The sequence below is a fragment of the Podarcis pityusensis genome (assembly GCF_964106645.2).
Source record: "Podarcis pityusensis genome assembly, chromosome: 15".
Taxonomy (NCBI): domain Eukaryota; kingdom Metazoa; phylum Chordata; class Lepidosauria; order Squamata; family Lacertidae; genus Podarcis; species Podarcis pityusensis.
In genome coordinates, this window is record NC_138040.1 from 29882014 (window position 1) to 29909340 (window position 27327).

Here is a 27327-nt window from a genome sequence, read left to right on the forward strand (position 1 = left end):
CCGTGGCTGAGAGCCAAGGCCTTCCTGATCCCACACTGAAAAATAAGTAACTTGCAAGGGCAAGGATTTCCAGAGGCATCAAGCCCTCTGGAATGCTCTGGGGCAAGATTTGTGCTGGGAAATTTCCAAGAGCTGGTCCTCTCTCCTGTGCTTGGGGGATGCTGCATTTTCTTACCCTCTGTGCTGCTCCTGCTCTGGGGCAGAAGAGAACAGTTGCTGGGGACAATGCCTATTTTATGGGACAAGCAAGCAGCCACCTGGGGCTGCTGAACTTCGGGGTCCAAAGCTCAACCTACGAGACCAGCTATGTTCTCTTTGGGCTTCCTGCACTTTCAACTGGTAGCCAGGGCTGGCTGCCTCCTTTGCTGTGCACTCTTAAGTCTCACTTCTGCAAAAAGTTTCACTTCTGCCACCTCTCTGTGGTGGAGGAGGATGCAGCAGAAGGTATAGAGGGCAGATCCCTGTGCCTGAAGTTCTAACATTTGCAGGAAGGGAACAAAGGCTGGTAGTGGTGACAAAGAGACAAAGTTCTAGGTCTTATGGACAAATTAATAAACTGAGAAGTCACCAGGCCCGGAGGGCATCCACTGCAGAGTTCTTAAAAGAACTCAACTATGAAATTGCTTGTGTTCCAGTAAAGATTTGCTACTTGTCTCTAAGATCAGCTTCTCTACCCGAGGACAGGAATTGGCCAATGCAAGACCAATTCTTAAAGAGAGATTGAAGAAGGCACAGGGATGTGATTAGGGCGACATTTAGGAGGCCTGAGTATGTGAGGCATCCATCTGGTCCCTTCTAGTTGCTGGAAACAAGACAGGTCTCTGGATCCTAGCTCCTACTTCTTGTGCCCTCCTCTTCCCTTGTGATATTGATCTTGGACACTTCCTTGAGCTTGTTTCTGAACCATGTTTGGACCTAGACTGATTCTCTGGGCTTGTGAAGACCATGCTGCTGCTGGAGCCCTGCTCTCTTAGGTACGTTTGTTGTTAGAATAATTTACCCTCCTTAGACTGAGAGCCTCACTCCTGCTGGAGCATGGATAGCTTGCTGAAGTTGTTGATCCAGTGTACAGCAACTGTGAAAAAGGCAAATGCCATACTAGGGATCATTAAGAAGGGAACCAAAAATAAAACTGTCAACATCCTAGGCAAATCTGTTATAGAAATCTGTGACATAATTGCACTTGGAACACTGTGTACAGTTCTAGTCATCTCATCTCAAAAGGGATATTGCAGAGCTGGAGAAGGTCCAGAGAAGGGCAACCAAAACAATCAAGGAAAACTTACAGCATTTGGGACCTTTTGGCTTAGAGGGAAGCCAGGTAAGGGGGTGGGTATGACAGATGTCTATGCAATTATGGACACAGCTACATTAGTAAAGAAACAATTTGAATGCGCTACAAACATGCAACACCAGATGGTGCCAGAGAGCAGGAAATTTTATATGTGATTTTCCATAAGGGTTTTTTTTTAGTTTGTTATAACGATCTAATTTCTGACTTTATTTATAGCAGGTTTTTTCCCTGTGTGTAGATCCACCCTATGTCTCATAGTACTAGAATTCAGAGCTGTCCAATGAAGCTGAAAGATTCTGGAGAGGAAATAACTTCTTAACAAGGCACATGCTTAAGCTATTGAATTTGAAATTTCAAGATGTAGGGATGTTGGGTGGCTTTAAAAGATTAGGCGAATTTGTGGGGGAGGATAAGACTATCAATAGCTACTAGCCACAGTGGCTCTTTTCTCCCTCCACTCTCATAGGCCATATGCCTCTGAAGACCCTATCTAGGAATCTTAAGTAGGGAGAGCGCTGCTGTTGTACTCATGGCCTGCTTGTGGGCTTCCTATTGGAGCAGCTGGTTGGTCACTGTGAGAATAGGATGCTGGCCTTGATGGGTCCCCTTTGGCCTGATCCAGCAGCCAGGCTCCTCATATTCAGAGGGAGGCAGTATTTTTGTGAAGGCAGTCAAGATGGGCTGAGCTCCCAGTTTTTCCTGATGCCAAAATTAATGCATGACTCCAACAGCTGTCGGTGCAGCAAGCCTCGTACTGGACTCAGTTTGGCCACAAACACAGGTTCAAAAGTCTTTTGGTATAAAACATTCCTTGATTTATTCCAAGCAGGGGAGGAAGAGGGATTTGTACAGGGTGCAATAAATAGGAGGAGGAAGAGCTGCTGGGTCAGACTACCCCTTTGGCAGGCCTGGTCAGAGGAGGGACAGCCTCAAGGCCACAGGATGCCCAGGTGAGGGCTCCTGCCAGACAGTGAAAAAGATGGAAAGCTAGACAAAGGGCTGTCTTTATCCTACCCAGCCTTTCTCTTCAATTGCTCCCTTTGTCAGTGCCAGGTCACGGGGAAGCAAACTGCCTCTCCTGGGTTGCAAGAGCTTCCCCAAGCTCTGCCAAGAAAGATAGCAGGAAATGGAAAGGAACAGAGTAGCTGGCAAAGTGGATCTCAGGTGGATTTCAGCAGCAGCAGCAGCAGCAGCCATAAATTAACATCTTCCCCAGGGAGCCTTGTCCAGCACCTTCTTGAGGGCCCCATCCTGTGGCTGTCCTCTTGCCTTTCCCATGTCCTCAGTGGAAGCTGCGGCAGGACTGGAAGGACGCCCTACACGCACGTTGCTCCAAGGGCGTGCATGTGTGCAGGACAGTTGCGGCCGGTCTGTTCTCAGGACTCTGTCTGGATGAAGAAAACCCACAGAGGAACCGCCTGGTGAGGCACCTCCATGATGGATCCCATTCCCCTGCTGGTGGGCAGCCTAACTCTGCCCACCCACTTCCATCCTGCCAGGACAGAAAATGGGTCCTACCCCAGAGGAAAAGCAACACTGACCCTGAGGATGGTGTAGATCCAGTTGAGGTAGGCTTGCACTTTGGTGTAGACGCCGGGGGTGCTCGGGCTTCCGCAGCCATGGCCCCAGCTGACAATGCCCACAATGTGCCACGGGCCCTGTTTGTGCACCAGTGGCCCTCCGCTGTCTCCCTGGGTGAGAAGGAAGACACAGGCTGCATAAATGTGGACAGGACTCAGCTGAATCCCAAATGGAAACACTAGGGATCAATAGCTCTGCATGTCGCGTCCTGCTCCTAGTTTGTCTCCCATGAAGGGCAACCAGCCATGCCTTGCCCTCTTTAACCCGCATCAGTCCCCTCTCCAAATGAAGCTCAGCTTCAGCGTCATCCTTCTTAGAAAAAGGGAACTGATGATTCCCTGCTCTGCCCTCCCTCCTGATGGGGCTGCCGAGCTGGAGGAGGAAAGTTGAGGCCTTTGATCTTTCTGTGCCACTTACCTGGCAGGTGTCGGCTCTACCCCGATCACGGCCTGCACAGAGCATCTTTTCGGTCACCTCCCCATGGTAGGCATCAGGTGCGTTGCAGATGCGGCTGTCAATCAACTCCACCTGTGCCTCCTGTAGCTCCTTGGACAGTGTACCTGGCAAAAAGCATGGTGGAGATGACTTCAAATTATGGGAGAGGCTGCAGTGGCCCAAAAGAATTCCCAGCCCATCTGTATGTAAGGCTGGAAGGTTTGTTCCAAGCCAATTTCACGCTTGGAGTGCTCATTCCAGTTGTTTGCTTTGCAGGTCTTTTCCCACCTGGCCTGGGAAGGCAGGGCTCTGACTCCAGCTACAAAAGCCGAGGCTGCTGAAGAGACTCTTGGGGTTTTGTTGGGGTTGTTTGCTATTGGTTTTTGTATCTTTATTATAGATTTTGTTGTGATTTATGTGGAAATTGTTCTGTTAGGTTGTGTATTTTTTAAGGTTTTATTTATTGCTTAGAGGGACGCGGGTGGCGCTGTGGGTTAAACCACAGAGCTAGGACTTGCCGATCAGAAGGTCGGTGGTTCGAATCCTCACGACGGGGTGAGCTCCCGTTGCTCGGTCCCTGCTCCTGCCAACCTAGCAGTTCGAAAGCACGTCAAAGTGCAAGTAGATAAATAGGTACCACACCAGCGGGAAGGTAAATGGCGTTTCTGTGTGCTGCTCTGGTTCACCAGAAGTGGCTTAGTCATGCTGGCCACGTGACCTGGAAGCTGTACACCGGCTCCCTCGGCCAATAAAGCGAGATGAGCGCCGCAACCCCAGAGTCGGCCACGACTGGACCTAATGGTCAGGGGGCCCTTTACCTTTACTTATTTATTGCTTATGACTAATTTTGCTATGTTGCAGCTATGTATTCCCCCCCCCCCTTCATGTTGTAAGCCGCCTTGATCATGGTTTGAAAGGTGGCATGCAAATAAAATCAGAAAGCTGCTTGATATCGAGTCAGACCACTGGTCCATCTTGCTCAGTACTGTCAACACTGACTGGCAGCAGCTCTCCTGGAGTTCAAGCAGGGGAACATTCCCTCCCAACTGGAGATGCCACCAGGGATTGAACTTGGCACCTTCTGTATGCAAAGCAAATACATTACTACTGAGCTATGGCCTGTCCCCAAGGCTGGCAGGCACTCTGCTCTTTTAATGAAGGCATGTTCATGGCTGCCCAAGCCAGACTTTTGTTTGGGTATGGGTACCTGTACCCACTTGCCTGCTCTTGGTTGGTCTCTGTAGGCCCCTGGGCTCTGTCTGCTGTCCTCGGGAGTTGCACCTTGTGGGAACAGCTTGGGAGTTCAAAGGCACAACAGGTCATCTCCCCATCTAGAGTCTGGTATCCTTGCTCAGTCCTAAGCAGGCTGCAGCAGAGACCAGAAGGCAGCTGGCCCGGCACTTGCAGGGCAGTGGTGGGGAAGAAGATGAAAATGCCAAGGGAAAACTCACCATCCTGCTTGGTGGATCCCCAGCCTGTCACCCACAAGGGGGTTCCTGGGACCATTTCATCATCAAAGAAAGGCAGGCAGATTGGCTTCACTGACCCTGCAGCAGAAAGAGGGAAGGAAGGCAGTTGGGCAATGTCTTGCCAAAGGCAAGGTGGTTCTTTTTATGAGATTCAGAAGCAATACAAACACAAGCGAGGGAGAAAATTAAAGATTTGATTCTAAACAGCAAGCAATATATACATCACCAAGCAAGCACTTCGATCTGCCACTGGGAAGCCCCCAAGAAGTGGCAAAGTGACCCCCAGGTAGTCTCAGGTTGCACGAGCTTCTGAGAGCTATGCCCCCCAAATCATTCAATTTATAGATAGCTAAATTGTTAGCCTATGTGCCTTGCCCGACTAGCTAGTGCAGATTATGAATTAGCTAGCCCCCTCTTCCAATACTGCACGTTCCTCCAAACAATGTCTAACATCAAAGAAGGTCAGAAGGTACTCTGCTTTATCACTTCTTCCTTCCACCAGATTATACATTAAAAGCTGCTCTCAGCCATCAAAGAACTTTAACAAGAGATAGAGAAGGGAAGTAAACAGAGGCAGGAAGAGATGACCATTCAGATCACTAAACTTGAAATTACAAATATCTTCCAGAAAAAGTTGCCCATACATGCAAGCAGCAAGTCCAGCATCTCAGTTGTGAACTCCAACCCATTTTTGCAATGGGCTTGGTTTGTCAGGAGCTACGAGTCCCTGGTCCAGCTAGAGGTCCCTAATTCCCCCCAGCTGGCAGTCTGAGAAGCCTCTCACCTGGGAGGTTAAAGGGGGTTTGCAGCTTGACCAATGCAATGTCCTCATCTTTGGGGAACATGTACTTGACGTCGATGACGAAGACCTTCTCCACAGGGACAGCAGTGGCATTTGAGAAGATTTCTGAGCCACCTTTCACCTGCCAGTACTTTGTCACCAGGTTGGTCCTGAGAACGGAAAGAGGCTCACCTGTTTGCTCTTCCCCTTCAGTGGCAAGACATATGCATGCCACAAAGGGGCCCAACTGGCCAGAAAAGTAGCCCAAACTGGCTCAACCTACTGATGAGCCTTTATGCTGACAAAGATGAGCCTGACTGCTCTCCAATGTCTGCAGTCCAAGCTCCTGTTAAAGGCACAGGAGCATGAGCTAATAAAAAAGATGGCAACCCTAGTCTTGAACCAGGCCTGGTGAAAGTGGGCCTGGTGGTGTTTCTGGTTGAAGTCTGCATGTAGGTCCAGCTTTGTGAGAGCAGAGGACTATTGCTCCTCCCTGGGGCTGCCTTGCAGCCTCTGTTGTGTCTAGATGCATTTCCCTCCAGGATTGATGGGAATCAGATCAATTCTTGCTAGGCCCTAATCTGGTGCTCACTGACTCACCGGAAACAGTGTGCTGCTGTCAGAACCCACTGGGGGTCAATGATGCTCCCTCCACAGACATGCTGCCCCTTGTGCTGCAAGCTGGCCTGCCATGGCCAGGTCTTGATGGAAGCTGGACCACCACCCACGACGCGCGGCGACTTCGAGTTATGGCCACAACCTACATCCAAAGGGTAGGCAAATCAGGTTCTCAGTTCAGCATATGATGTTACCTTAGGAGTCTGGTTCAAAGGGACAAGCTGGGTGTGGACAGAAGATAATGCTGCAGTCACGAGTCCTTCTCTGCAAAGTCAACTGCTAAGGATAACTGCAGGCTCACAGAAAGCCCAGCACTGTCAGTTGTCTTTTTGAGAGACAGGTTTAAAAGGTCTAAGGGTTCTGGGCTGCGTGCTAGTCTGTCCCCCCACCCAACAGCCCAGGCTACAGAAATCAATCTGCTTAGGTTCTTCCCTCATGCATGATGCTGAGCCGACATAAAACACTTGAACCTTCTTGCCAGAAGACAGGATTTGGGCTCCTGACTCACTCAAGGGGGGACCTGCATCCTCAAAGAGCAGCAGGTGGTTTTTTTAAAATAAAATTATTTATTAATTTTCCAAAAACACAATACAGTCAATCAAACAGTTCCAAAATGTAGTCTCTTCTTGATTGACTTCACTTCCACCCTTCCATGGTTTCCTCAAGTTATCAATTGCTGTTGCATATTATAATTATTCTAATCCTTCTTTCATCCATCTTATTCTCAAAGTAGCTTTTAGTTCTGAGCTGACTGCAAACCAGCTAGCATTTTAACATATTTGCAATATTTAAAAAATAATAATCTACAAAAGGTTTCCAATCCTCTTTAAAGGCTGTCTCAGCTTGTTCCCTAATTTACTAGTTAAGCTTGCTAATTTAGCATACTCCATCAATTTCATCTGCCACTCCTCGTTTGTAGGCGCTGCATCATCCTGCCAGTTTGGGGCACATAGTACACTCACCACAATAGTTGCATACAAAAATAAGTTTCTTTGGTTCTTGAAAGGGTAACAGGTTAAGCCACAGGGCACGTGCTTGCTTGGAGGTGGAAGTTCAGCACTAAAGTTCACACCAGTCATGTCACTAACAAGCACGCGCCCTGCCTTGCTGGGGTGAAAGTTGCTCCAGCCCCAACCTGAACAGTGCCCTCATGGACCCAACCCCCGGCTCCCAAGCCTTCAGATGGGTTTGCTCTGCTGGCAGCAGCCCAAGTCCAGGCAGGTCAGTGTCACTGCTGCTTTGTAGTCAGCACTAAGAGCACACACATACTCACTTGAGCAGGAGAGAGAGATGATGGAGCCAGAGGGGCACTGCCTGTAAGAGAGAGACCTGGTCAGAAACTGCTGCCAAGTGGTCACGGGTTAGGAGACAGGCATGAGAAAAACAGGGCCTGCTATACCCACCCTAGGAGTCAACGTGGGCATGGCTCAGGCTTCGCAGTGAAGGGTCTTGCATAGGATTCAGTGGGAACAGAGGTGTACCCAGGCTCCCTTGCACCCTTGGTGCCCTCCCTCCCTTGCGCAAAGAGCTGGGTGCTCCAATCACACTTCACATAGTGGATGGCTAGGGAGGTGACCTCACATGGCTGCTGCAACAGCCCACGCCAACAACCAGATTCCTCTGTTGAGGTGCCCAGAGGCTGTGCACCTTGGCTAGCCACAGAGAGCAGTGAGGGAGCAGCCCAGGAAGCATACAGGTGGGCAGGCAGGCTCCTAGCCACTCAAAGCCAGAGTGGAGAAGCACAATTTTTGCACCTCATTGGGCCTGCACCCTTGGCCAACCAACCTCGCCAACCCCTGGGTACATATGCCCATCACTCCTCCTTCTGACTTTATCAGACAAAATTGGCCAGTTTGGGTCTCTTCTGTGGGATGTATCATCACTGAAGCAGTCAAACACAACATTTCCTGATTCCTAGAGTAGACACACAGGGGACTTCCTGTCATATCTGCTCTGGAGGCTCCTCCCCTGCGTGTGACTAGGTAGATGGGCATGACCCTAGCAGACCCTACAAAAGGGTAAGCCACACAGCCATCTTCCTCTATTCTGGCTCTTGGCCAGCAGCACATGGCTCATCCTTAAAGAGAATGGAAGCCACAAGGTAGAAAGTCTGAGGCCTAGCTCAGATTTCTTTTCTCTACAAATGTAACTGTAACCACAAGATAAAGCCTGCCTTCAGAAAACTATTCTGAACTGAATGTAAGTAAACTTTAGGTAAAGGTAAAGGTACCCCTGCCCGTACGGGCCAGTCTTGACAGACTCTAGGGTTGTGCGCTCATCTCACTCTAGAGGCCGGGAGCCAGCGCTGTCCGCAAACACTTCCGGGTCACGTGGCCAGCGTGACAAGCTGCATCTGGCGAGCCAGCGCAGCACACGGAAACGCCGTTTACCTTCCCGCTGGTAAGCGGTCCCTATTTATCTACTTGCACCCGGGGGTGCTTTCGAACTGCTAGGTTGGCAGGTGCTGGGACCGAACGACGGGAGCGCACCCCGCCACGGGGATTCGAACCGCTGACCATGCGATCGGCAAGTCCTAGGCACTGAGGTTTTACCCACAGCGCCACCCGCGTCCCTCAAGTAAACTATTCTTACTTTAAAAGGAGATTGTCATGTTATTATTTTAAAGAGGGAAATAAAAGGGGAAACTTTCCAGGAACAAGCCAGACTGGATTGCTCAACTTAAGTGATTCTAATGAATCCACCAACTTGCTTCCAGCAATGTGCAAGGGAATGTGCTCTGCTGCTTGCTCACTAGCGTGAGTGAGGAGGGATAATATTTAATCAATATATCCTCTCCTACTTTCATCAACATTCCCACATCTTCAAGCCATGTGGATTCCAGAGCCCCCCCCCACCTCCCTTTCTCAACACATCTATGTTGGGTGCCCTGCCAGCCCTAACCAGGGGCATTGCCTCCCACCAAATCAGCCTTCAAGAAATCACACCTCAGTTCCATTTGGTGCAAAGCAAATGCATTAAAGTCACTGAACTCACAACAGAAGCTTTGGGCTTATCCACACTTATCTTTCCTTCCACAGTCCTCACTTTAAAGCTCAGTGTTTGAGCGTGGGAAGGTTTGGGGGGTTTTTTTGCCCTGGAGCATTCCCTGTGAAAACCTGCTCTTTAAAGCTGAATCAACCCAAATTGACATTTGCTCCAAATGAGCTCCAGAAAGCAAGTTTTCACAAGGAAAGCTCTGGGGCAGAAAAAGAGAAAAAACCCACTCAGACACAGAGCTTTAAAGCATGGACCTGTATCTGGATAGAGCAGGGCAAAAGGTTAAGTATGGAGAAACCCTCTTGTCATATTAACAGCAAGGGAGAGAGTCCCATGCAGATGGATTGCAGGGAAGGTTCTGAGCAAACTTGTCATTTGTTGGGCCTTTTCTTCCATCTAGTGGCAGGAAGCTGTGCTCCAGTGAGTGCCAAGCAGCTGGATCCGGCCACCGCAGTCATTTTGGACAGGGCCCTGGCATGACGCAGTGTTAGGGGTGTTGTAGGAAATCTAAACTGCTCCTTCCTCATAGCAGGAACAGCAGTCTCCCCCCACTACCTGCTGAGCTTCACTCACCTTTCCGAATCTGTCCAGCGGAGTTCCCCACCCTGTAGAGTCACCTGTCTGAGGAGCTGCCCCTGCTGTCTATCACCAGCCGCCACAGGGCTAAAGGTGGGGACACTGCAAAAGAGGGAAGGAGCTTGGCAACAGGGGCATCTGAATGCAGGTATACAACCCCACGCCAAAGTGGAAGCATTTCTTCCATGGGCAAAACAGACACCAAGAGTTGTCCGGCCGGCCCTCTGTCCTGCATTAAAGTCTAATGTGCTGACCCACACTTTGGGGGGCTACAGTCTTGTCAATAAAGCATTGTGCATTTCTAGGAAGGGCCTTAAGGTTCTGCTGCTCTGTCAGAAATCTTTTCCTCCCAAGATACCGAGAAGGTTCCTGTGAACCCAGTGGAGAGGAACCACCCTCCTCTCCTGGTTGGCCTGGCCTGGGACATTGACTTGAAAGAGGATCCTTGAGCCAGGATACTCATACTAGTGAGAGAAATGCACTTTGCATGTGCTCAGAAGCACTTCGTCTTCTCCAGGGCTGAAAGAAGTCCTGGGTCTGAGATCTGGGAAGCCACCTCCCCTCCAAAAGCGTCAGGTGCATGACCTGATGACACTCTGCTATTGCAATCAGCTCTAACCTGAGACCTCACTTGATCCCTGTCCATATTTCCCAGTTTAGCAAGGACAATCCTTATTGAATTATTTTCCTGGTTCTTGTTGAATCATTGTCTCTATTTTGCCATTTTGGGGAGATCTTGGGGTGCCTCTTGATGGGCCTTTATTAACCCCATAGGACCACTTAAGCAGAGAGCAGCAGCTACCCCTTGATTCAAGCTGCACCAGGCACTTGATGGGCATCCAGTAGCTGCCAGCTCCCCACCACCACCTGGCCAGCAGGTACCCTTGCACAGCGCAGGCAGTCTGCACTGTCAGCTGGATGCGCCTGAATTGTGCAATGATTCTCTACGTTGTGGTTGAAGAACGGACTATCAACCATGCTGGCTGTGGCTGATGGGAGTTGGAGTACAGAAACAGTTGGAGTGGCACTTGCTGTAATCTGGGGTTTCCCAAACTTGGGTCTCCAGCTGTTTTTTTGGACTGCAACTCCCATCATCCCTAGCTAGCTGGAAGAGTGGTCAGGAATGATGGGAACCGCCAACCAAAAACAGCAGGAGACCCAAGTTTGGGAAACCTTTTAATCTCTCCTGGGAGTTTCAGTGCGGGATCCTCTGCAGGAACACTTGGGAACAGGGATAGTAAACATGGGAGTGGTTTCCAAGGAAACCCATCACAAGCTCTGCCCTCGAAGCTCCTGTGGGGGAGGCAGATGCGAGGCCATGAGTGGGTCTCCGCAAGTGATTCACAAGGGGCAAGTGCAGCCACGGTTGAGGGGGAAGCAGGTCGCCCATGGAGCTGGCCCTGACGCCACCAGGACATAAATGTGCAAGTATTTCAAGGCGAGTGGCCCTCCAGGCTGCGGCTGTGGTGATACAGGCTCCCTCTGCTTTGACATGGGGGTCCCGGCAGCTGCTTTCCCCCTGTTTTGGCATCAGACTGCCCGCCCCCCCTTACCTGCTGTAGCCCATCTGCTTGCAGGCAGCCGTGGCCATGGCGAGGTCAAAGGCGTCGTCATGGCAAGCCCAGGCCCAGCGGCCCGACTCTCTGTCGCGCACTTGCAGGCTGGACCTGTCGCGGGAGAGACGGACTGTGGAGAGAGAAGCAGAGGCCACGGCAGCCATTGGTTTCCTTCAGCGGTAGACCCTGGCTGGCTGCCTGCCTGCCTCCTTTTGGTGTGACCCGAGTGTGACATATGAGAGTGCTGGAGGTGAAATAGTTAAACAGGTTACCCAATCAGAACCCAGGGGGGTGGAGTCAGAGGGACTATAAAACCAACTCTGGGAAGGGTGAAGAGGGGGAGTTCGTTGGTTGGTTGGAGTGGGAGTGAATTGGGATACAGTCTGTGGGTAGGTTGAGTTAGTGTAGTGAAATAAGCTGAGTCAGGAACAGTTAGGAGCTAGGAAGACCAGTAAATATCTGAGAAGTGGTTTAGTGAGTGAGAGCAGGTAGCGGAAGTTATAGGCTGGGTAGGCACCCCATGATTGTAATTGACTGAGACCGTTTATGAAACCACACGCTTGCTAAACTGCAACAAATAAACAGAAGTTTATGTTCCAATCTAACCCTGACTGGACTCAGTATTTTACCAGGTAGGGCCTGGGTGGTGGCAGCAAGAAATAAAGTGGTGGCACAGGGATCAATCGATGGTGAAACATCTGGGGATCCTGTGTGATCGCCACACCCAGGACTCACCTCCCACGATGGTGCCATCGGGCATCTGCTGCACGCAGCCGATCTCGTCTTCCCCCCAGGCACAGTCCACGCTCCCATCGCACTGGAGGTTGAGGGGGATAAACTTATAGGTTTGGCTGCAGAAGAAGTAGTAGGATTCCACCGCTATCTTAACTAGGAGGAGAGAGAGCGAGAGCCAGGGTCACTTTTGGGGTTCTCTGGATGGCCCAGCCCCAGGAAAGCCACCAGCTGTAGCCACGTGAGATTCTTGTGAGCATCAGGCCTGGTGAAGCTGCCTGCCTTCCTTCGGGGGGCCCCTGGCATGCCACAGAATTCTAGAGTTGGAAGGGACCCCAACGGTCATCTAGCCCAACCCCCCTGCAAAGCATCAATGGGACTGGAGTGGGAATGCTTCTTCTTATGCACCTTGTGGAAGAGGAAAACAAGTGGGAAGGGGGGCAGGCGGACGGTATGAGCTGGCAGTACCGCTGCAACCACACAGCATGAGGGTCTCTTACTGAGGAAGATGGCAGTGATGAGAATCCCGATGCACAGGATGGCGGCAATGACAGGGATGCCAATGCGTATGAAGGCTTCCTTCCTGGTCAAAGCCTTGTCCGTGAGTGAAGACTCTGTGAACAAAGAGAGAGCTGGTTGGTGGGGTGGGCATGCTGTGAGTCTCCTTCATAGGCCGTTTCCAGAGCTTAGTTTGTGCAGGAAATGAGCAGCCAAATCAATACAAATCTGAGGTTCTGCCCCTCCCCCCACTAACAAAAGCATGCCCCTTCCTTACAAAAATCCTGACTAGACCCATAAGCCAGTCTTAACAAATGCATGTTCTTGCTAGTCATCATGAGAAGCGGCTATCACCACAGAGCTGAATTGCTGATAGGCAGATGATCAGGCCATAGAAACATAATTGGTAGAGAGGGCTCTGTGTGATGTCATTTCCCATGTTCTCCTGGAGAGGAAGTAGTTGTACTTCCTGTTTCTCTCCCCCCCCCAACAGCCACGAAGGTAGACATTCCTCTGTTTGCTCTGGTTCAGGCATATGCTTGGAGCTGGTTATACTGTAAATATAAACATTTTTCCTGAATAGTTTTTATTGCTACTGTTGCTGGACCAATGTATGATTGCTTCCAGAGGGTTCTAATATTATGAGAGAGGGAGAAAATGTTCTGTCCGGCCACTTTACCCACACTATATAATTTTATGCATCCTCATGTTCCCCCTCCCCCCTCCCCCCGCCACTTACTTATCTGTTTTTTTAAATCAAAAAGCCCCAAATGTTGTAGTCTTTCCTTACTGGATGCCTTTAAAAGAGGATTAGACCAATTCAGAGGAAGGAGGCTATCAATAGTTACTAGCCATAATGGCTATTCTCTGCCTTCACTGTCGTAATCACCAATCACATAAAGCTGAATGTTGGAAGATTCAAGACTGCCACTGACTTGCTATGCTGGATAAAGTGGGTCTTTACCACAAGTGCCTGCTTTGTATAGTTTTAAATTTAGTTGCTGTTTTTGTGCTCTTAACTATTTTTGGTGTGCATCGCCTTGAGACAGTTGTTCAGAAGGCAATGAATAAATCAGGGATTGTCGCCATCATATTTCTAGTGCTGCCTTCACATTCAGAAGCAGTCTGCCTTGGAATTACCCACTCTTGGGGGGGCACATTGGGGCAGGACTCTTGTGTGCATGTCCTGTCCTGCTTGAAGGCTTCCCAGAGGCATCCTGGTCGACTCCTGTGTGAAAGAGGATGCTGGTCCGATTCAACGGGTCTCCTCTGTTCTTACCTCTGCTGTTGAGTGGCTGCTCAGTGTCCTTATCCTAAAAGGCAAAAGGAGATGTTATCATCAGAATGGGAAAGGCAGCAAAACCCTGGGAGCAAAACAGGGGGGACCTCTCCCCCATGCCACACTGGCACACCTTCCATCGTGGAAGTATGGCGCACTGATGAGAAGCATTCCAAGGTACTTATTTAGATAGAGAGGCAGTGTGGTGTGGTGGTTAGAGTCAGCGTTCGAAATTAGCCAGGTGCCAGGCGCATTTTGCACCTGGCTTTCGACCACTTGTGACCAAGTGAAGATGCCCAAGCACCAGGATGGCACCCGGCACCTCCACCATCTGGAGGTGCATGCCTGGAGATGATGGATTCTGGACTGTTTTTACACACTAATACCCCATCCTGTAGAATTCTATTAGTTATATTTTATTTGTACAATTGGAATGAATTTCTGGAAACCGAAATGCTTTTTCTGTGCAGCCTGAGCAGGAGCAGTCACTGTTAAGAAAAGAAGGTAGGAACTGGCCGATATATATGTGAGCTGCCCCTGGATCAAGTGATTTGTCTTCTTTAAGTTCTCAAAGCTCTTAATCTAGCTCAAGGTTGTCATCTGATCTAGCCAGATGTTTAACCAGATGTTAAATCTATCTAGCCAGATGTTTAACCCATCATTTGAAAAATAAGACATTAGAGTCGTACTGGACATTCTGTTTTGGCAAATGTAACCTTCATTTAAGGAGCCATTTGGTGCCTAACTTAAATATGTGAGTTTCTAACACTGGTTAGAGCGACAGACAAGAACTGGGAAGACCTAGGGGGCGATATCCTACCCAGCTCTGAAGCTCACTGATTGAACTTGGTCAAATCACTCAGGCTAGCCTACCACACAGGGTTGTTAAGATAAAATAGGTGATGCGGGGGTAGAGAACAGTGCGCAAGGCCTTGTCCTTGAACTCTCTGGAGGAAGATCTTTATTACACAACTGTAATAAATAAATAAACGGCACACTGGAAGAAGCAGCTTGGTTTGCTCTAAGTTTGGTGGGAATGCATTATATCTCTAACACTGACATACACAAGCTGTGCAGTGCATGTTCCCTGGAAACAGACTAAATCTCAGCTAAGGAAACATTACTCCAGGGAAAGCCCTCAATTTTCCACCTTGGAACTCAAGCCCACATCGATTCAGCAGGCAATTCCTTTGCGACAGCCACGCTCCGACGTTGTTTTGGCCTGGGAGGTTGAGTCTTCTGCTTTTTTCCACCATGTCCTCTTGTTGCCTGAGCAGCAGGGAGGAAGAGGAGGGAGGGAGGGAGCGGGGAGTCTCAGGAGGCAAAAGTCCTCCCGAGGAAAGCAGGCTGGGTTGCTGCTAGGAGACTGCCAACTTACTCTTGGCAGCCTGCACGGAGACAGAAAGCACCTGAGATCTACATGAAGAAGCTGGAAGGAAGCCCTCTGCTTTGTGAGAAGCCAGCCCCTCTGCTTCTAACCAAGGGCCCAGCCAGATCCTGCTTGGCTTCGCCTTAGATTGGTATCTTTGACAGTGATGCCAAGAGACTCTCCATTGCTGCTGCACTGGAAACCATCACCAGATCAGTCGCTTTAATGCCTCTTTTGCTCCTGAGCAAGAGCATTTATTTACCTGCAGGGGCAACTCTTGGATCTTGCAATGACAGGTAAGGCCTGGGTTGATATGAAATGGGCATTGGAGGTGCAACCCTCTCCACCCCCTAGTATCTGAAAACAATCTAGGTCCAGTTCAATGTGACTTTTCACCTAGGGTTGCCACCAAAACCACCTTGGTTGCTCTGGTGAACCAACTGCTGCTGAGAGCAAGGGGGTATGTGGTCCAGTGAGTTCTCTTGACCCTTTCAGTGACTTTCAATACTACCTCTCTTAGTGTCCTTCTGAGCCAGCTGTCAGGACTGGGAATTGGGGATGCTGAAACCCAGTAAGGCTGGCTGTCGCAGTGATTCAAGGAGGTTGAACCAATGGGCTGAATGAGGGCTAATAAACTGAGTCCCAGTCCAGGCAGGATGGGGATGCTGTTGTGGGTAGATAGTTCAGCTGATGGGAGGTGGTAGTGAGTGTTCTGGATGGGTTTGCATTCCCTCTTAAGGGTCAAGGTCAGAGCCTATGGATGATCTGGCCTCTTCTTTAGAGGCTCAAGTGGCCACAGTGGCATGAAGCACCTTTTGCTACCTGTCACCCTCCCAGGTGGAGAAAACCTTCACACAGCAATCTTTGCCTTGGTCATTTCCACTAACTACAGCCCATGAACACTCCCAGAAACGTCATCTGCTTCAGAATAAGGAGTCAGAATACTGATTTGAACTGAGAAGCTAAGATACATATTTTTTAAATGGCAATTTATTGATTTTCAGATGGCCTAGACAAAAAAAAAACATTAACTTCTAACAAATGAACTGACCAGCTAGGATATATTTTGCCAGTACAGAACTTTCCCCCCTTGGCTCCTTTGTTTCTCAACACAGTTCAAAGAGCTGGCTGACTAGTGACTATATAGCACAGGATCAGGGCATCTCAAGGGGCTCCTGCACCCAAATGAACCTGCCCACTTTGACTGGTAGGCAGGCTGGAGCAGGGTCTTTTTGGTGATGTCACCCCCTGGTTGTTTAATGCTCTCCTCAGGGGCCCCTCTTGTCATCAGAGCTCCACTAGCCTTGAGGTGCAGGAGTGGTGGCTTCTTGCTTGGTTTTGTTTTTGAATTGAGATAGTTTTAAAATGTTTTTTGCCATGTTGGAAGATTTATCTTGAAAGGTCTTCCTTTGGTGTTGGGCAAATGGAACAACTAGGCAATCTGTTGGTGCATGGCTTACATTGCTCCTAGCAGCCTCCCTTCCTGAAACGACAGAGGTCATATTGGATGTGGGTTGTTGTGATTCTCAGGACTACTAGTACAAGGGGTTCCAGTGTCTACTCTGAACCTCCTAATTTCAGGATTGCAGTTCAGGACTGCATGGTCTCCATGGCAGTCATGGGGTTGTCCAGTGATGCCTTTGGCTTGACACATATGGCTGGTCACCCTCTGGAACTGATAGCTTGAGGGTACTCTTGGATCCAACATTACCATTGGAGGCCTTGGGGGGGGGGGAAGAGTGCCTTCTAACAAATTTGACTGGTGGCACAGCTGCAAACTTGTCTGGACACAGATAGCTTTGCTTCAATTGCCTAGGCTCTGTTAACCTATAGGCTGGATTGCGGCAATTTGTTATACGTGGGGCTGCCTTTGAAGATGGTTTGGGAACTTTACTTATGGCAGAATGCGGCTGCCAGAATGTTACTGGAAACAGGAAAGTGTGAACTTGTACAGTGGTACCTCGGTTTAAGAACAGTCCTGTTTATGAATGATTCGGTTTATAAACTCCGCAAAACCAAAAGTAGTGTCCCAATTTGCGAACTTTACCTCAGTCTAAGAACATAATCTGAATGGTGGAAGGGCACCGGTGGCGGGATGCCTCATTAGGGAAAGCGTGCCTTGGTTTAAGAACGGTTTCGGTTTAAGAATGGACTTCTGGAATGGATTAAGTTCGTAAACCGAGGTACCACTGTAGTACTGATTCTCACTCAGTTGCATTGGCAGTCATTGGGTTTTGGGTTAAATGGCAAGTGCTGTTTCTGACCTTTAAAGCCCTATACAGCTCAGGGCCTCAATTCCTCAAGGGCTGCCCCATATGAGACTGCCTGCTGTGTTCATCACCTGAGGCACTTTTCCATGCACCTCCAAAACAAGCACTAAGGGTGTGTGTGGAACTAGTGAATGGTCCTTCTTTATAATTGTGCCCCATCTGTGGAACACTCTCCTCAGGGAGGCACACCTGGCACAAACCTTACTATTAGTTCAGCACCTGGTAAAAACATTTTAATCTCCTAGGCAAATTAACAGATATAATGATATTGTAACAGCCACTTAAGTTGGGCTTTAGTGTGTGTTTTTATTATTGCTCATATGTTGATAGTGTGCATTTTAATACACTTTATAATGCTTTACTGTATCAGGTAAGCACACACAGAATATCATATATAAAAATTTGTTTGGGACTTCTTTTTAGTATAAGATGATATACAGGTTTAATAAAATGAATTACATCTATGGTCATCTTTAAACAAACAAACAACAGAGCATAGCTGTGATGAGATCTTAGTTTACATGGGAGCTACTAACCAGGAGAGTGGCTTAGCTCCTTCTAGCAATTAATTAGCTGTTAACAAGTTCACGAGACAGATTTGCATATGCAAATATCTATTTGTCTTTGCAATTTTTCAGGGCAAAATTAATTCTTCAGAATTAATTCTTCAGAATTAATTCTTGTCAGGGCTTATTCTGATGCCAATAGGGTCTTCTGGGCCCAATGTATTAATTTCCTCTGGGCAAGTGAAGATGCCAGGTGGCTTAGAGGGGGAGTTTCATTGGCACCGCCACCAGCAGGACATCAAGTCCCCCTGTAAGCGAAGTCTTAAAATATTAGATAATGCATTTTAAAAATTGGGAGAGGGGCAAGGGGTCTGTGGCCAAGTGTGAAAACACCCTAGCCCACACCTGAATGCATCTGTTTTGCTGTTGGGCTTACCAAGGTGAGTATTTGCTTGGTTGTTGGACTAGATGGGGCCCCTCTGGTTTGGTCCAGCTGCAGCCAGGCTGTCTTCTGATGTTCTTTTACAGAGAGGCAAAAGTCAACTCAAAATCTGAAGCTCCATGGAATCTGAACTTCTCCCTTCTGGTCTATGGAATAGGCTAACCCAATGAGAACATGTGTGTTTGTGTTCTGGCTGACTTTTTGCAGAGGAAGGACTCCACTGCTGGGCTCCAAATTAGCATCTCATCATCAGGGACTTCCGGGATGGCGCCATCGGCAATGGCGGACTCCCTCTGAACTGGAGGGACGAGCTCTGCGCGAAACGGGTCTTTTCCGCTATGGCGAAGCGGGGACCCTTTTAAAAATCACAGGCGGATGAAGCCTGTGACCATGGGACTCGGTGGGCACCCTTAGCGCCCCCCAACCCGCAAAGGAACCCACTAATGGGCTCCGAAGCGAAGAGGGGGATGTGGCGCGGTGCTGTGAGTCAACTGCTATTTCTGTGGAGCGAAGCCGCATAGCCGTTGCCGGAGAGCACTGCCTTTTTCCTGGGACAATTTGGCTTCTAAAATAAGCACCCGTGAGTACTTAAACTTTGAATAATTGGACTTTAAATAAGGACTTGCGAGCAGAAAGGAATTGGACTTAAAAATTTACTTCAATTTGGTACTGAAACGGGAAGATCTAAACAGGAAGTCAGCCTTCCGTTTCTTTGTAGACAGAATAAAGCAAAGACAATGTAAACTAGAGCTCAGAAAATCGCTTCTAAAGGATTGGCTTTCATCATTTAAAATTCTTGAACCCCCCTTCGGCAGCAGGAGAAGAAGGGGGATCTTTTTCAGACTGTTTAAACCTGCAGAAGTGAGTTTAAAGTAAAGTAACTTTCCACCGTCCTGATCCTGGAGTGGGGTGTCAGGACTGACGTTTGAAGCTCATTGACCAGAGAGAAATGTTTTTGACAGATAGCTAAAAGAAGAGAAACATAGTGATTCCACTGTTTCCTTTCGCATTTTAAAGGAACAAATATTGACAAAATATCTCAAAAAAGAAACTTTGTTGCAAGAACAAATAGAAGTTTTCCCCCTAGAGGGAGACTGGGAAACTGTAACTAATTCCAGGGAGCTTGCAGCTGTCACAGATTACAATCGTGGGAATAGGCTTGTGACCTTGTAGGACAATGTATTCAGAAGCTCTGTTGTGTGCTCTCTGTAAAACAAATGCCCTACTGGAACAGTTAACTGAGAAGATGGATTTGATGACTAATGCGGTCAGAATTTTTGAACAGGCAGTGGGAAACTATATGGAGCCCACCCAGGAATTAAATCAGGAGTGTGCCCTGACAGAACAGATGAGAGAAGAGGATGTTGCGGAATCTTGGGCGCCAGAGATGGAGGGAGCTGCGGCCCAGCAGGAACATGAGCTTTTGGATTTGACAAATGAACTTGGAAAAAGCCAGATTTGGAAAGATAAAGTTTGGACTGGTTTGGAAATGGGGGGTTGGATAGACCCCCCTATGCAGGGATGTTTGGACTTTCCGAGTCTGACAATGGGCCGTGAGATGTTTGGAGCTGTGGGGGCTCTTAATTTTGGAGGGATTCTGAAACATGTTTTTAAATACCACATGGAGTTTAGTCTGGACTATGGAAAAGGGGCTGATTTGTTGAAAAGGGTCAAAAACATTACCAAGCTGGAGTTCCCACGAGTGAAAGGTGAATATGAAGAAGAGCTGCGGAAGGGACATGGAAGAGATTTAAGGGCCTCGGATATTAGGTTACCAGGTTAATGCACTAGATCAATGGGATAAAAAGGACTGACAAAACCTGGGACCAGGAGGAAGGGACGCTGGATGAAGATTGGATTGTTTCTATTTCTTTTTTTATTATTATTATCACCAGGATTGTTTTATAAAATTGATGACTGTTAGAAAAATGTTGGAACGAAATTACTTGGCTCTAGCAAAAATGTTTAAAGAATTAGGCAAGAATATTATGGTTATGAGAAGTGGGTAAAAATAAGATTTAAGTTTTAAGTTTTAAGGTTTTTTATAAGATAAGATGAAAATAGATTAAGGTAATATAATGACAGAATATTATGAAATATGGAAAGGATTTGCTGCGATAATTATTAACTAGGATACAAAAAAAGGGAGGAGGAGGTCAAAGAAAGAAGGTAATGAAAGTTGAAGATTTGAGAATGATGGTTTTATCTGCATGTGGTGTATTTTTGTTTTTTGAATTTGTCTTGTTGGATGTGGCTTGTTTTCTTTTTCTTTTTTGTTTTTTCTTTCTCTGCTTTGTCTTTTTCTGTAATTTAAAAAAATTTTTTTTTCAATAAATATCATTTAAAAAAAACACAAATTAGCATCTCATCTCCGCCAATATTTGGGGAGAAAAGAGAGGGTGGGGAAGAAATATTAAAGTGCGCCCTCTGATAGAAACACTGTCCAGCTTTCTTAATCTGTAGTTGCCACACAAGTTGAGCAACACCCAGACGGGGGAGAGAGTGGAGAAGAGATCTCCTCCCCTGTCTTCCCACCAGAGCAGATGTTGTAAAAGGAGAAGGCTTTTGCTACCATCTGCTGGCTGCCTGGTGTGGCATTCCCTTGCACAAGGGATGACTCCGTTAGCATGGAGTGCATGGAGACAGGTGGAAAGTGAAAAAAAGGTACAACTCTTGGTGAGGAGGAAAGAGACTGGCTCACCTCTTTGGCTGCTTAGATGGTGCCAGGTGGAATGGCTTCTAGTGGAAGGAAGTATGAATGATTAACTTAGAGAAAGCTGCAAAAATAGTAGGGCAAGAGGGCCCATTGCCAGTTGTTGCTGCTGGTGGTGGTGGTGCAGGCTGCCTAGAGGGGTGACTTGGGTCAGGCTGTCTGCCTTGAAAGTCTCTGTTCACTCTTGTTGGAGCAGCACTCAAATGGTGGAATATGTCGTTGATCCATCCCTGCAGTAATACCAGTGCCTGGATTGCTGTAAATCAGCCTGCTTTGATCGTGCCATGTTTGATGCACAGTATAAAGCAAGCTGGACCATAAAGAAGGCTGATCGCCGAAGAATTGATGCTTTTGAATTATGGTGCTGGAGGAGACTCTTGAGAGTCCCATGGACTGCAAGAAGATCAAACCTCTCCATTCTGAAGGAAATCAGCCCTGAGTGCTCGCTGGAAGGACAGATCTCCAGGGCCAGATGAACTGCATCCAAGAGTATTAAAAGAACTGGCAGATGTGATCTCAGAACCACTGGCAGTCATCTTTGAGAATTCCTGGAGAACAGGTGAAGTCCCGGCAGACTGGAGGAGGGCAAATGTTGTCCCTATTTTCAAAAAGGGGAAAAGAGAGGACCCAAATAATTACCGCCCAGTCAGTCTGACATCAATACCAGGGAAGATTCTGGAGCAGATCATTAAGCAAACAGTCTGTGAGCACCTAGAAAGGAATGCTGTGATCACCAATAGTCAGCATGGATTTCTGAAAAATAAGTCATGTCAGACTAACCTGATCTCGTTTTTTGACAGAATTACAAGCCTGGTAGATGAAGGGAACGCAGTGGATGTAGCCTACCTTGATTTCAGCAAGGCATTTGACAAGGTGCCTCACGATATCCTTGTAAAGAAGCTGGTAAAATGTGGTCTTGACTATGCTACCACTCAGTGGATTTGTAACTGGCTGACTGACCGAACCCAAAGGGTGCTCATCAATGGTTCCTCTTCATCCTGGAGAAGAGTGACTAGTGGGGTGCCACAGGGTTCTGTCTTGGGCCTGGTCTTATTCAACATCTTTATCAACGACTTGGATGATGGACTCAAGGGCATCCTGATCAAATTTGCAGATGACACCAAACTGGGAGGGGTGGCTAACACCCCAGAGGGCAGGATCACACTTCAAAACGACCTTGACAGATTAGAGAACTGGGCCAAAAGAAACAAGATGAATTTTAACAGGGAGAAATGTAAAGTATTGCACTTGGGCAAAAAGAATGAGAGGCACAAATACAAGATGGGTGACACCTGGCTTGAGAGCAGTACATGTGAAAAGGATCTAGGAGTCTTGGTTGACCACAAACTTGACGTGAGCCAACAGTGTGACGCGGCAGCTAAAAAAGCCAATGCAATTCTGGGCTGCATCGATAGGAGTATAGCATCTAGATCAAGGGAAGTAATAGTGCCACTGTATTCTGCTCTGGTCAGACCTCACCTGGAGTACTGTGTCCAGTTCTGGGCACCACAGTTCAAGAAGGACACTGACAAACTGGAACGTGTCCAGAGGAGGGCAACCAAAATGGTCAAAGGCCTGGAAACGATGCCTTATGAGGAACGGCTAAGGGAGCTGGGCATGTTTAGCCTGGAGAAGAGGAGGTTAAGGGGTGATATGATAGCCATGTTCAAATATATAAAAGGATGTCACATAGAGGAGGGAGAAAGGTTGTTTTCTGCTGCTCCAGAGAAGCGGACACGGAGCAATGGATCCAAACTACAAGAAAGAAGATTCCACCTAAACATTAGGAAGAACTTCCTGACAGTAAGAGCTGTTTGACAGTGGAATTTGCTGCCAAGGAGTGTGGTGGAGTCTCCTTCTTTGGAGGTCTTTAAGCAGAGGCTTGACAACCATATGTCAGGAGTGCTCTGATGGTGTTTCCTGCTTGGCAGGGGGTTGGACTCGATGGCCCTTGTGGTCTCTTCCAACTCTATGATTCTATGATTCTATGATTCTATGATTCTATGATCGTGAAGCTGAGGCTCCAATACTTTGGCCACCTCATGAGAAGAGAAGACTCCCTGGAAAAGACCCTGATGTTGGGAAAGATGGAGGGCATAAGGAGAAGGGGACAACAGAGGACGAGATGGTTGGACAGTGTTCTCGAAGCTACCAGCATGAGTTTGACCAAACTGCGGGAGGCAGTGGAAGACAGAAGTGCCTGGCATGCTCTGGTCCATGGGGTCACGAAGAGTCGGACACGACTAAACGACTAAACGACAAAAACAACATAAAGCAAGCAGCACATAAGCGGCACACAAAACGCTAACAAACCATTCTACATTCTAAATCTTATATTAATAATCCAATAATTGAGAGATTATTAATATAAAATTTGGATCATTAAGATAAGATTTAGAACGTAGAATGGTTTGTTAGCATTTTGTGTTCCGCTTATGTGCTGCTTGCTTTATACTGGTCTACTACGAGAATTGGCAGCATAGGTTCATTTTTTCAATGTTTGATGCACAGGCAGTGGTGGGAGCAGGTTGGCCTAATTCAGTTGTCTTGTGCTGCTAAGCGATGCTGCTTCTGGACCAGAAATTAGAAGCACCTGCTGGGGGAGGGAAGATGCCTAGCCATCTCCTACCCTCCGAGAGGCACCCGTGAGCTGTCTGGGTGGCCACATGGCCCTAGATGGCAGTTTTGGTGCAGCTGGTTGACTGTGTGCATCATTGCCCTCCTCCTTGGGGACCTGCTGCCTGTGGGCACCTGCCTTACCTGCTTCCTCATACCTGTGTTTACATCAATAGTTTCTGATTTCACACAGGGCAGAGGCATAGCATGGGGGGTGCCGTGGCCCTGGGCACAATTTTGAGAGGGAGTGCAAGCAGGCACCCCCACAGCAGGCTCCTTCATTGGAACCTGGCTCTGCGCCAGAAGGAGCTGTGCCCTGGCTATGGTGCTTGTGCCTGGCACAGCTCTGACCCAGAGGAGGAGAGCAGGACGACAGTGGGCAGCAGCTTCCCTGCCCCTCTCCTACCCTGAACTGTGGTGTGTGGGAAGGTGCCTTACACACCCAGCACCCTTTGGGGGTGCACCCCATGCGCCCACCCCAGGCAGCGCGGGCACATACTCTGCAGCTGACATAGGGCCAACCAAGCCACATTTACCTTCTCTTTTCTCTGCCATCACCCCACACAGGAGGGATTTATCCTCCTACAGCTGTCTGGGTGTTGTGGAGCTGTTGGGGTTTGCAGCCAAATCACAAATTCATGTTTTGCTAGACAAGCACAGGGCTAGTAGACAGAGAGTTCTCGAACTTCCTAGAGAGGAGCCTCTGTACGTGGTCCTTCCTTTGCCTCATTAGGACATGAACTTTGTAACAAATGAGACAATCCTTTATATTCCCTCTTGCCTGTGAGGAGACTCTCTCTTTCCACCATGCCTCCAAGCTGACCAGACGCACATGGCTAAAGCTCCTGCTTTCAAACATGTTAGCTAAAACTACCAACTTTTATTTTACTATAACATAGAAGTATTTTTCCGTACACTATTTTGTTGTATATGCTGCCTGCATTGAAATGTAAGTAAACCTGTTTTTAGTTTATCTTACTAAAAAACTGTGGTTCATTCTCCGTAACAGAGGAACGTCAGCATACCACAAATGAAAGGGATAAAAAGGTATAACTGTGCAATTCCTAAGTTTTAATAAGCTATTAAACTTATAAGTGTTTTAATAAGCTATTAAATTTATAAGTGTTTTTCTCATAGCCAGTTTTCATTTTGTATTTCCCCAACACACATGGGATAGAGGTTCAGATCTAAACCTAAGATTTAATCCTCAGTCCATTTCCCATGGAGCCCTGCTTGGGTTAAGTATGGTTGGAGGCCTCTTGAGGTCTCTAATGTCCAGGGGAAAGGAAGCAGAGGGAATGGGGGCTTGCCAACTGCTTTAGGGTTGCTCTGAAGGAGCAAGTAAATCTAGAGATGGCATGAGCCCTGGGAGATGAACACCTGCTCTTCTTCACACCTCTGCATGTCCACTGCAAGACCAATTGATGGGCCCACAAAGTATGTCATGCAAATTGTGACAGACCTCTCGATTAAGCTAAATCTGGGCAATGCTAAGTCAGGTTTTGCATGGTACAAAGCCACTCATTAGCCACAGGAGAGTTGGTTTTAAAAGATCCTTTTACAAATATATGAAAAATAAGATCAAGTACCCAACCTAGCAGTATAGGCACCCGGACTGATTCCTTGCTTTGGCTCAAAATCTGGGGAGGTCCTTTGGAAGGAAGGCAGTGCTCTCTGACATGCCTGGTTCCTTCTCTCTGCCTTCCAGGGTGACAAAGCTTGCTTCAGCTGGTGCAGTTGAAGCCCTCCCTCTCTTTGGGCCCAGATGTCTCTTCTTCCCATTCACAGAAAATCCCTCCTGCAGGGTGACATCTAATGTGGATCCTGGAAGCGATTAGGGCTGCTGCTCTTTCTGTCTGAGTGGTGCCAGTTGGCTTATACAAAGAGCTGCTGGTGATTAGCAGCTGGGGAAGAGGTGTCCTGTCGGTTCACGGAAAGGCACGCTCCCTGGCAGGGCATTAATAGTGCCATTGTCACTGGGGAGCCCCAGGGTGCATCTGGGCAGGACTTCTCAAGGCAGTGTCTCGTTCCCAGCTGAACTTCTCAACTGCAGCAGCAGGGCAACGGAAGGCAGCGAAGTCTCCTTGTCACCCTCTGCCTGCCACTTCCTGGTTCCTTTGCTGCCTGCATATTTGTAGGCTCTGTTATCAGGGTACCACTCATTTTACCACCACAACTACTTTGCACTTATGTAGTGTAGCCTTTTAGACTTTGAGCACATCAGAATATTCAGGGTAATCCATGTGCACATTATCCTTTTCTAAACCTCACAATTGGGAGTGCTTTCAGACATAGGATTTTTTGGGGGGGGCAGAACGGACGTGATTGGTTAATTAGTTAAGTATTTTTATTTTGTACTTGATCTGGGGGGGGGGGGGAGCTGCTCCCGCCTGCCCCCTATTGGCTACACCTATGCTTTCAGCTGAGATTTCAGAAGGCCACTATGCAGCTCACACTCGTCACAGACACAAAGCAGTGTAGAAGGAATTACCAAGTCCACCTGCTAGGCAAAGCACAGTGGAACTTCTATGTCCAGAGGCAGTCTACCTCTGAATACCAGATGGCGGACGCAAACAACAGGCAAACAGTGTCCCACTCTCCCTCTTGTGAGGTGTATGGCTGGCAATTGGTTTTCCAGCAGGAAAAGGCTTTTCCTATGTTCTTTTGCTTTGAGAATCTGCCCTTAAGAACAGAAGGCCCCTCATTTTTGCCCATGGGACTTAATTTGACTTTCATTTGGCTCAGTCTGTTTCAACAGACACCAACTCTGATCCATCTGCTTCAACTCTGACCATTGGCAGACTAGGTTTCCTTTGCTGCCACAACTCCCCCCCCCCCCCAAAAAATCTGGAAATAGGGAAGGGGCTTCCTGGTTACTGTGTATGTAAGCTCCAAAACCTCTCAGTGGAAAACTAATGCCTAGTCTTGTGGCCAACTCAGGATACACAGAGAAACCCCCCTTTTGTCTTTCATTCAACATAAGCACACGAACTGGGGGTGGGGTATTAATTAGCAACTGGCTGTTCACAGTGCAGGTTGTTGCTGCCATTAGTTCCTGTCTGTGTGCCCAAAGGTCCTGCCAGCTTCCCTATTGCCCAGTTACCAGGAGGTGTTGTGGTTTCTTCTAAAAAGCTTGAAAGGCACCCCACCCTGGTAACTGGGTCAGAAGAAAGCAAATTTAGTACACAACACTTACCATGTTTATTGCAACCGGGGCTCCTCTCTCTCCGGTCACCTTCACAGAGGGGCAGGAGGCGTTGCCCTTGTTGTCACCAGGGATGCCCAGAGGGCTCCGATGTGCTACTCTCCAGGTCGCCGAGGTCCTTTCCAGGTCTGGAGCGGGTCCGTTCCCTTCTCCTCACTTGCCCCTTCGTGCCAGCTGTGAGTGTGAGGTCAGGCAAGCAGCGCTGTGCCGCCGCCGCGCCTGCTTAAGACTTGGCTCAGCTGGAGTCGTCAGACGGGACTGATGATCTGGGTTGTAACCTGACGCTCACCTGTCAGTGGCAACATCATCACCTCCTCCTGCCTCTAACTTGTGAAGCCTGAGTGAGTCACCCCCACCGCAGTTATCACGAATGGGAAGTCCTGGCAAGGA

The 27327-nt window shown here is 48.2% G+C and overlaps 2 protein-coding genes across 5 annotated transcripts in view; one reads left to right on the forward strand and one right to left on the reverse strand.

Annotated features, from left to right (window-relative positions):
* Nucleotides 1–1798: 1798 nt before the first annotated feature.
* On the reverse strand, nt 1799–27202 carry TMPRSS4 (transmembrane serine protease 4). 3 transcript variants are annotated; one of them, XM_080983916.1, is made up of 13 exons: nt 26929–27202; nt 13817–13850; nt 12540–12653; nt 12043–12195; nt 11305–11437; nt 9749–9853; nt 7452–7492; nt 6161–6320; nt 5564–5730; nt 4762–4857; nt 3293–3435; nt 2836–2981; nt 1799–2682 (listed from the first exon to the last, which is right to left on the reverse strand). In XM_080983916.1, exons 1-13 carry the CDS (start codon nt 26929–26931, stop codon nt 2577–2579), a joined length of 1401 nt encoding a protein of 466 aa, XP_080840042.1. In that variant the 5' UTR covers nt 26932–27202; the 3' UTR covers nt 1799–2576. The 3 variants fall into 3 exon arrangements, with proteins under 3 accessions (XP_080840042.1, XP_080840044.1, XP_080840043.1); XM_080983918.1 differs by having other exon boundaries at nt 2836–2985; XM_080983917.1 differs by lacking the exon at nt 1799–2682 and having other exon boundaries at nt 2724–2985.
* Nucleotides 15241–27327, forward strand: part of SMIM35 (small integral membrane protein 35) — a 32042-nt gene continuing 19955 nt past the window's right edge. For both annotated transcript variants that reach the window (XR_013980087.1, XM_080983954.1), the window contains exon 1: nt 15241–15481. Coding sequence is in view for 1 of the 2 variants with exons in the window: in XM_080983954.1 (XP_080840080.1) it covers nt 15475–15481 (7 nt within the window). In the remaining variant the exon portion in view is untranslated. The remainder of the gene's footprint in view (nt 15482–27327) is intronic.

What these genes read in the sequence shown, in the direction of transcription:
- TMPRSS4 (XM_080983916.1), bottom strand. An exon ending in CGCTGGACAGATTCGGAAAG is followed by an intron (nt 7,493 to 9,748) that starts GTGAGTGAAGCT and finishes TCTCTCTTACAG; the next exon opens with GCAGTGCCCCTCTGGCTCCA. An exon ending in AACCCCCTTTAACCTCCCAG is followed by an intron (nt 4,858 to 5,563) that starts GTGAGAGGCTTC and finishes TTTCTGCTGCAG; the next exon opens with GGTCAGTGAAGCCAATCTGC.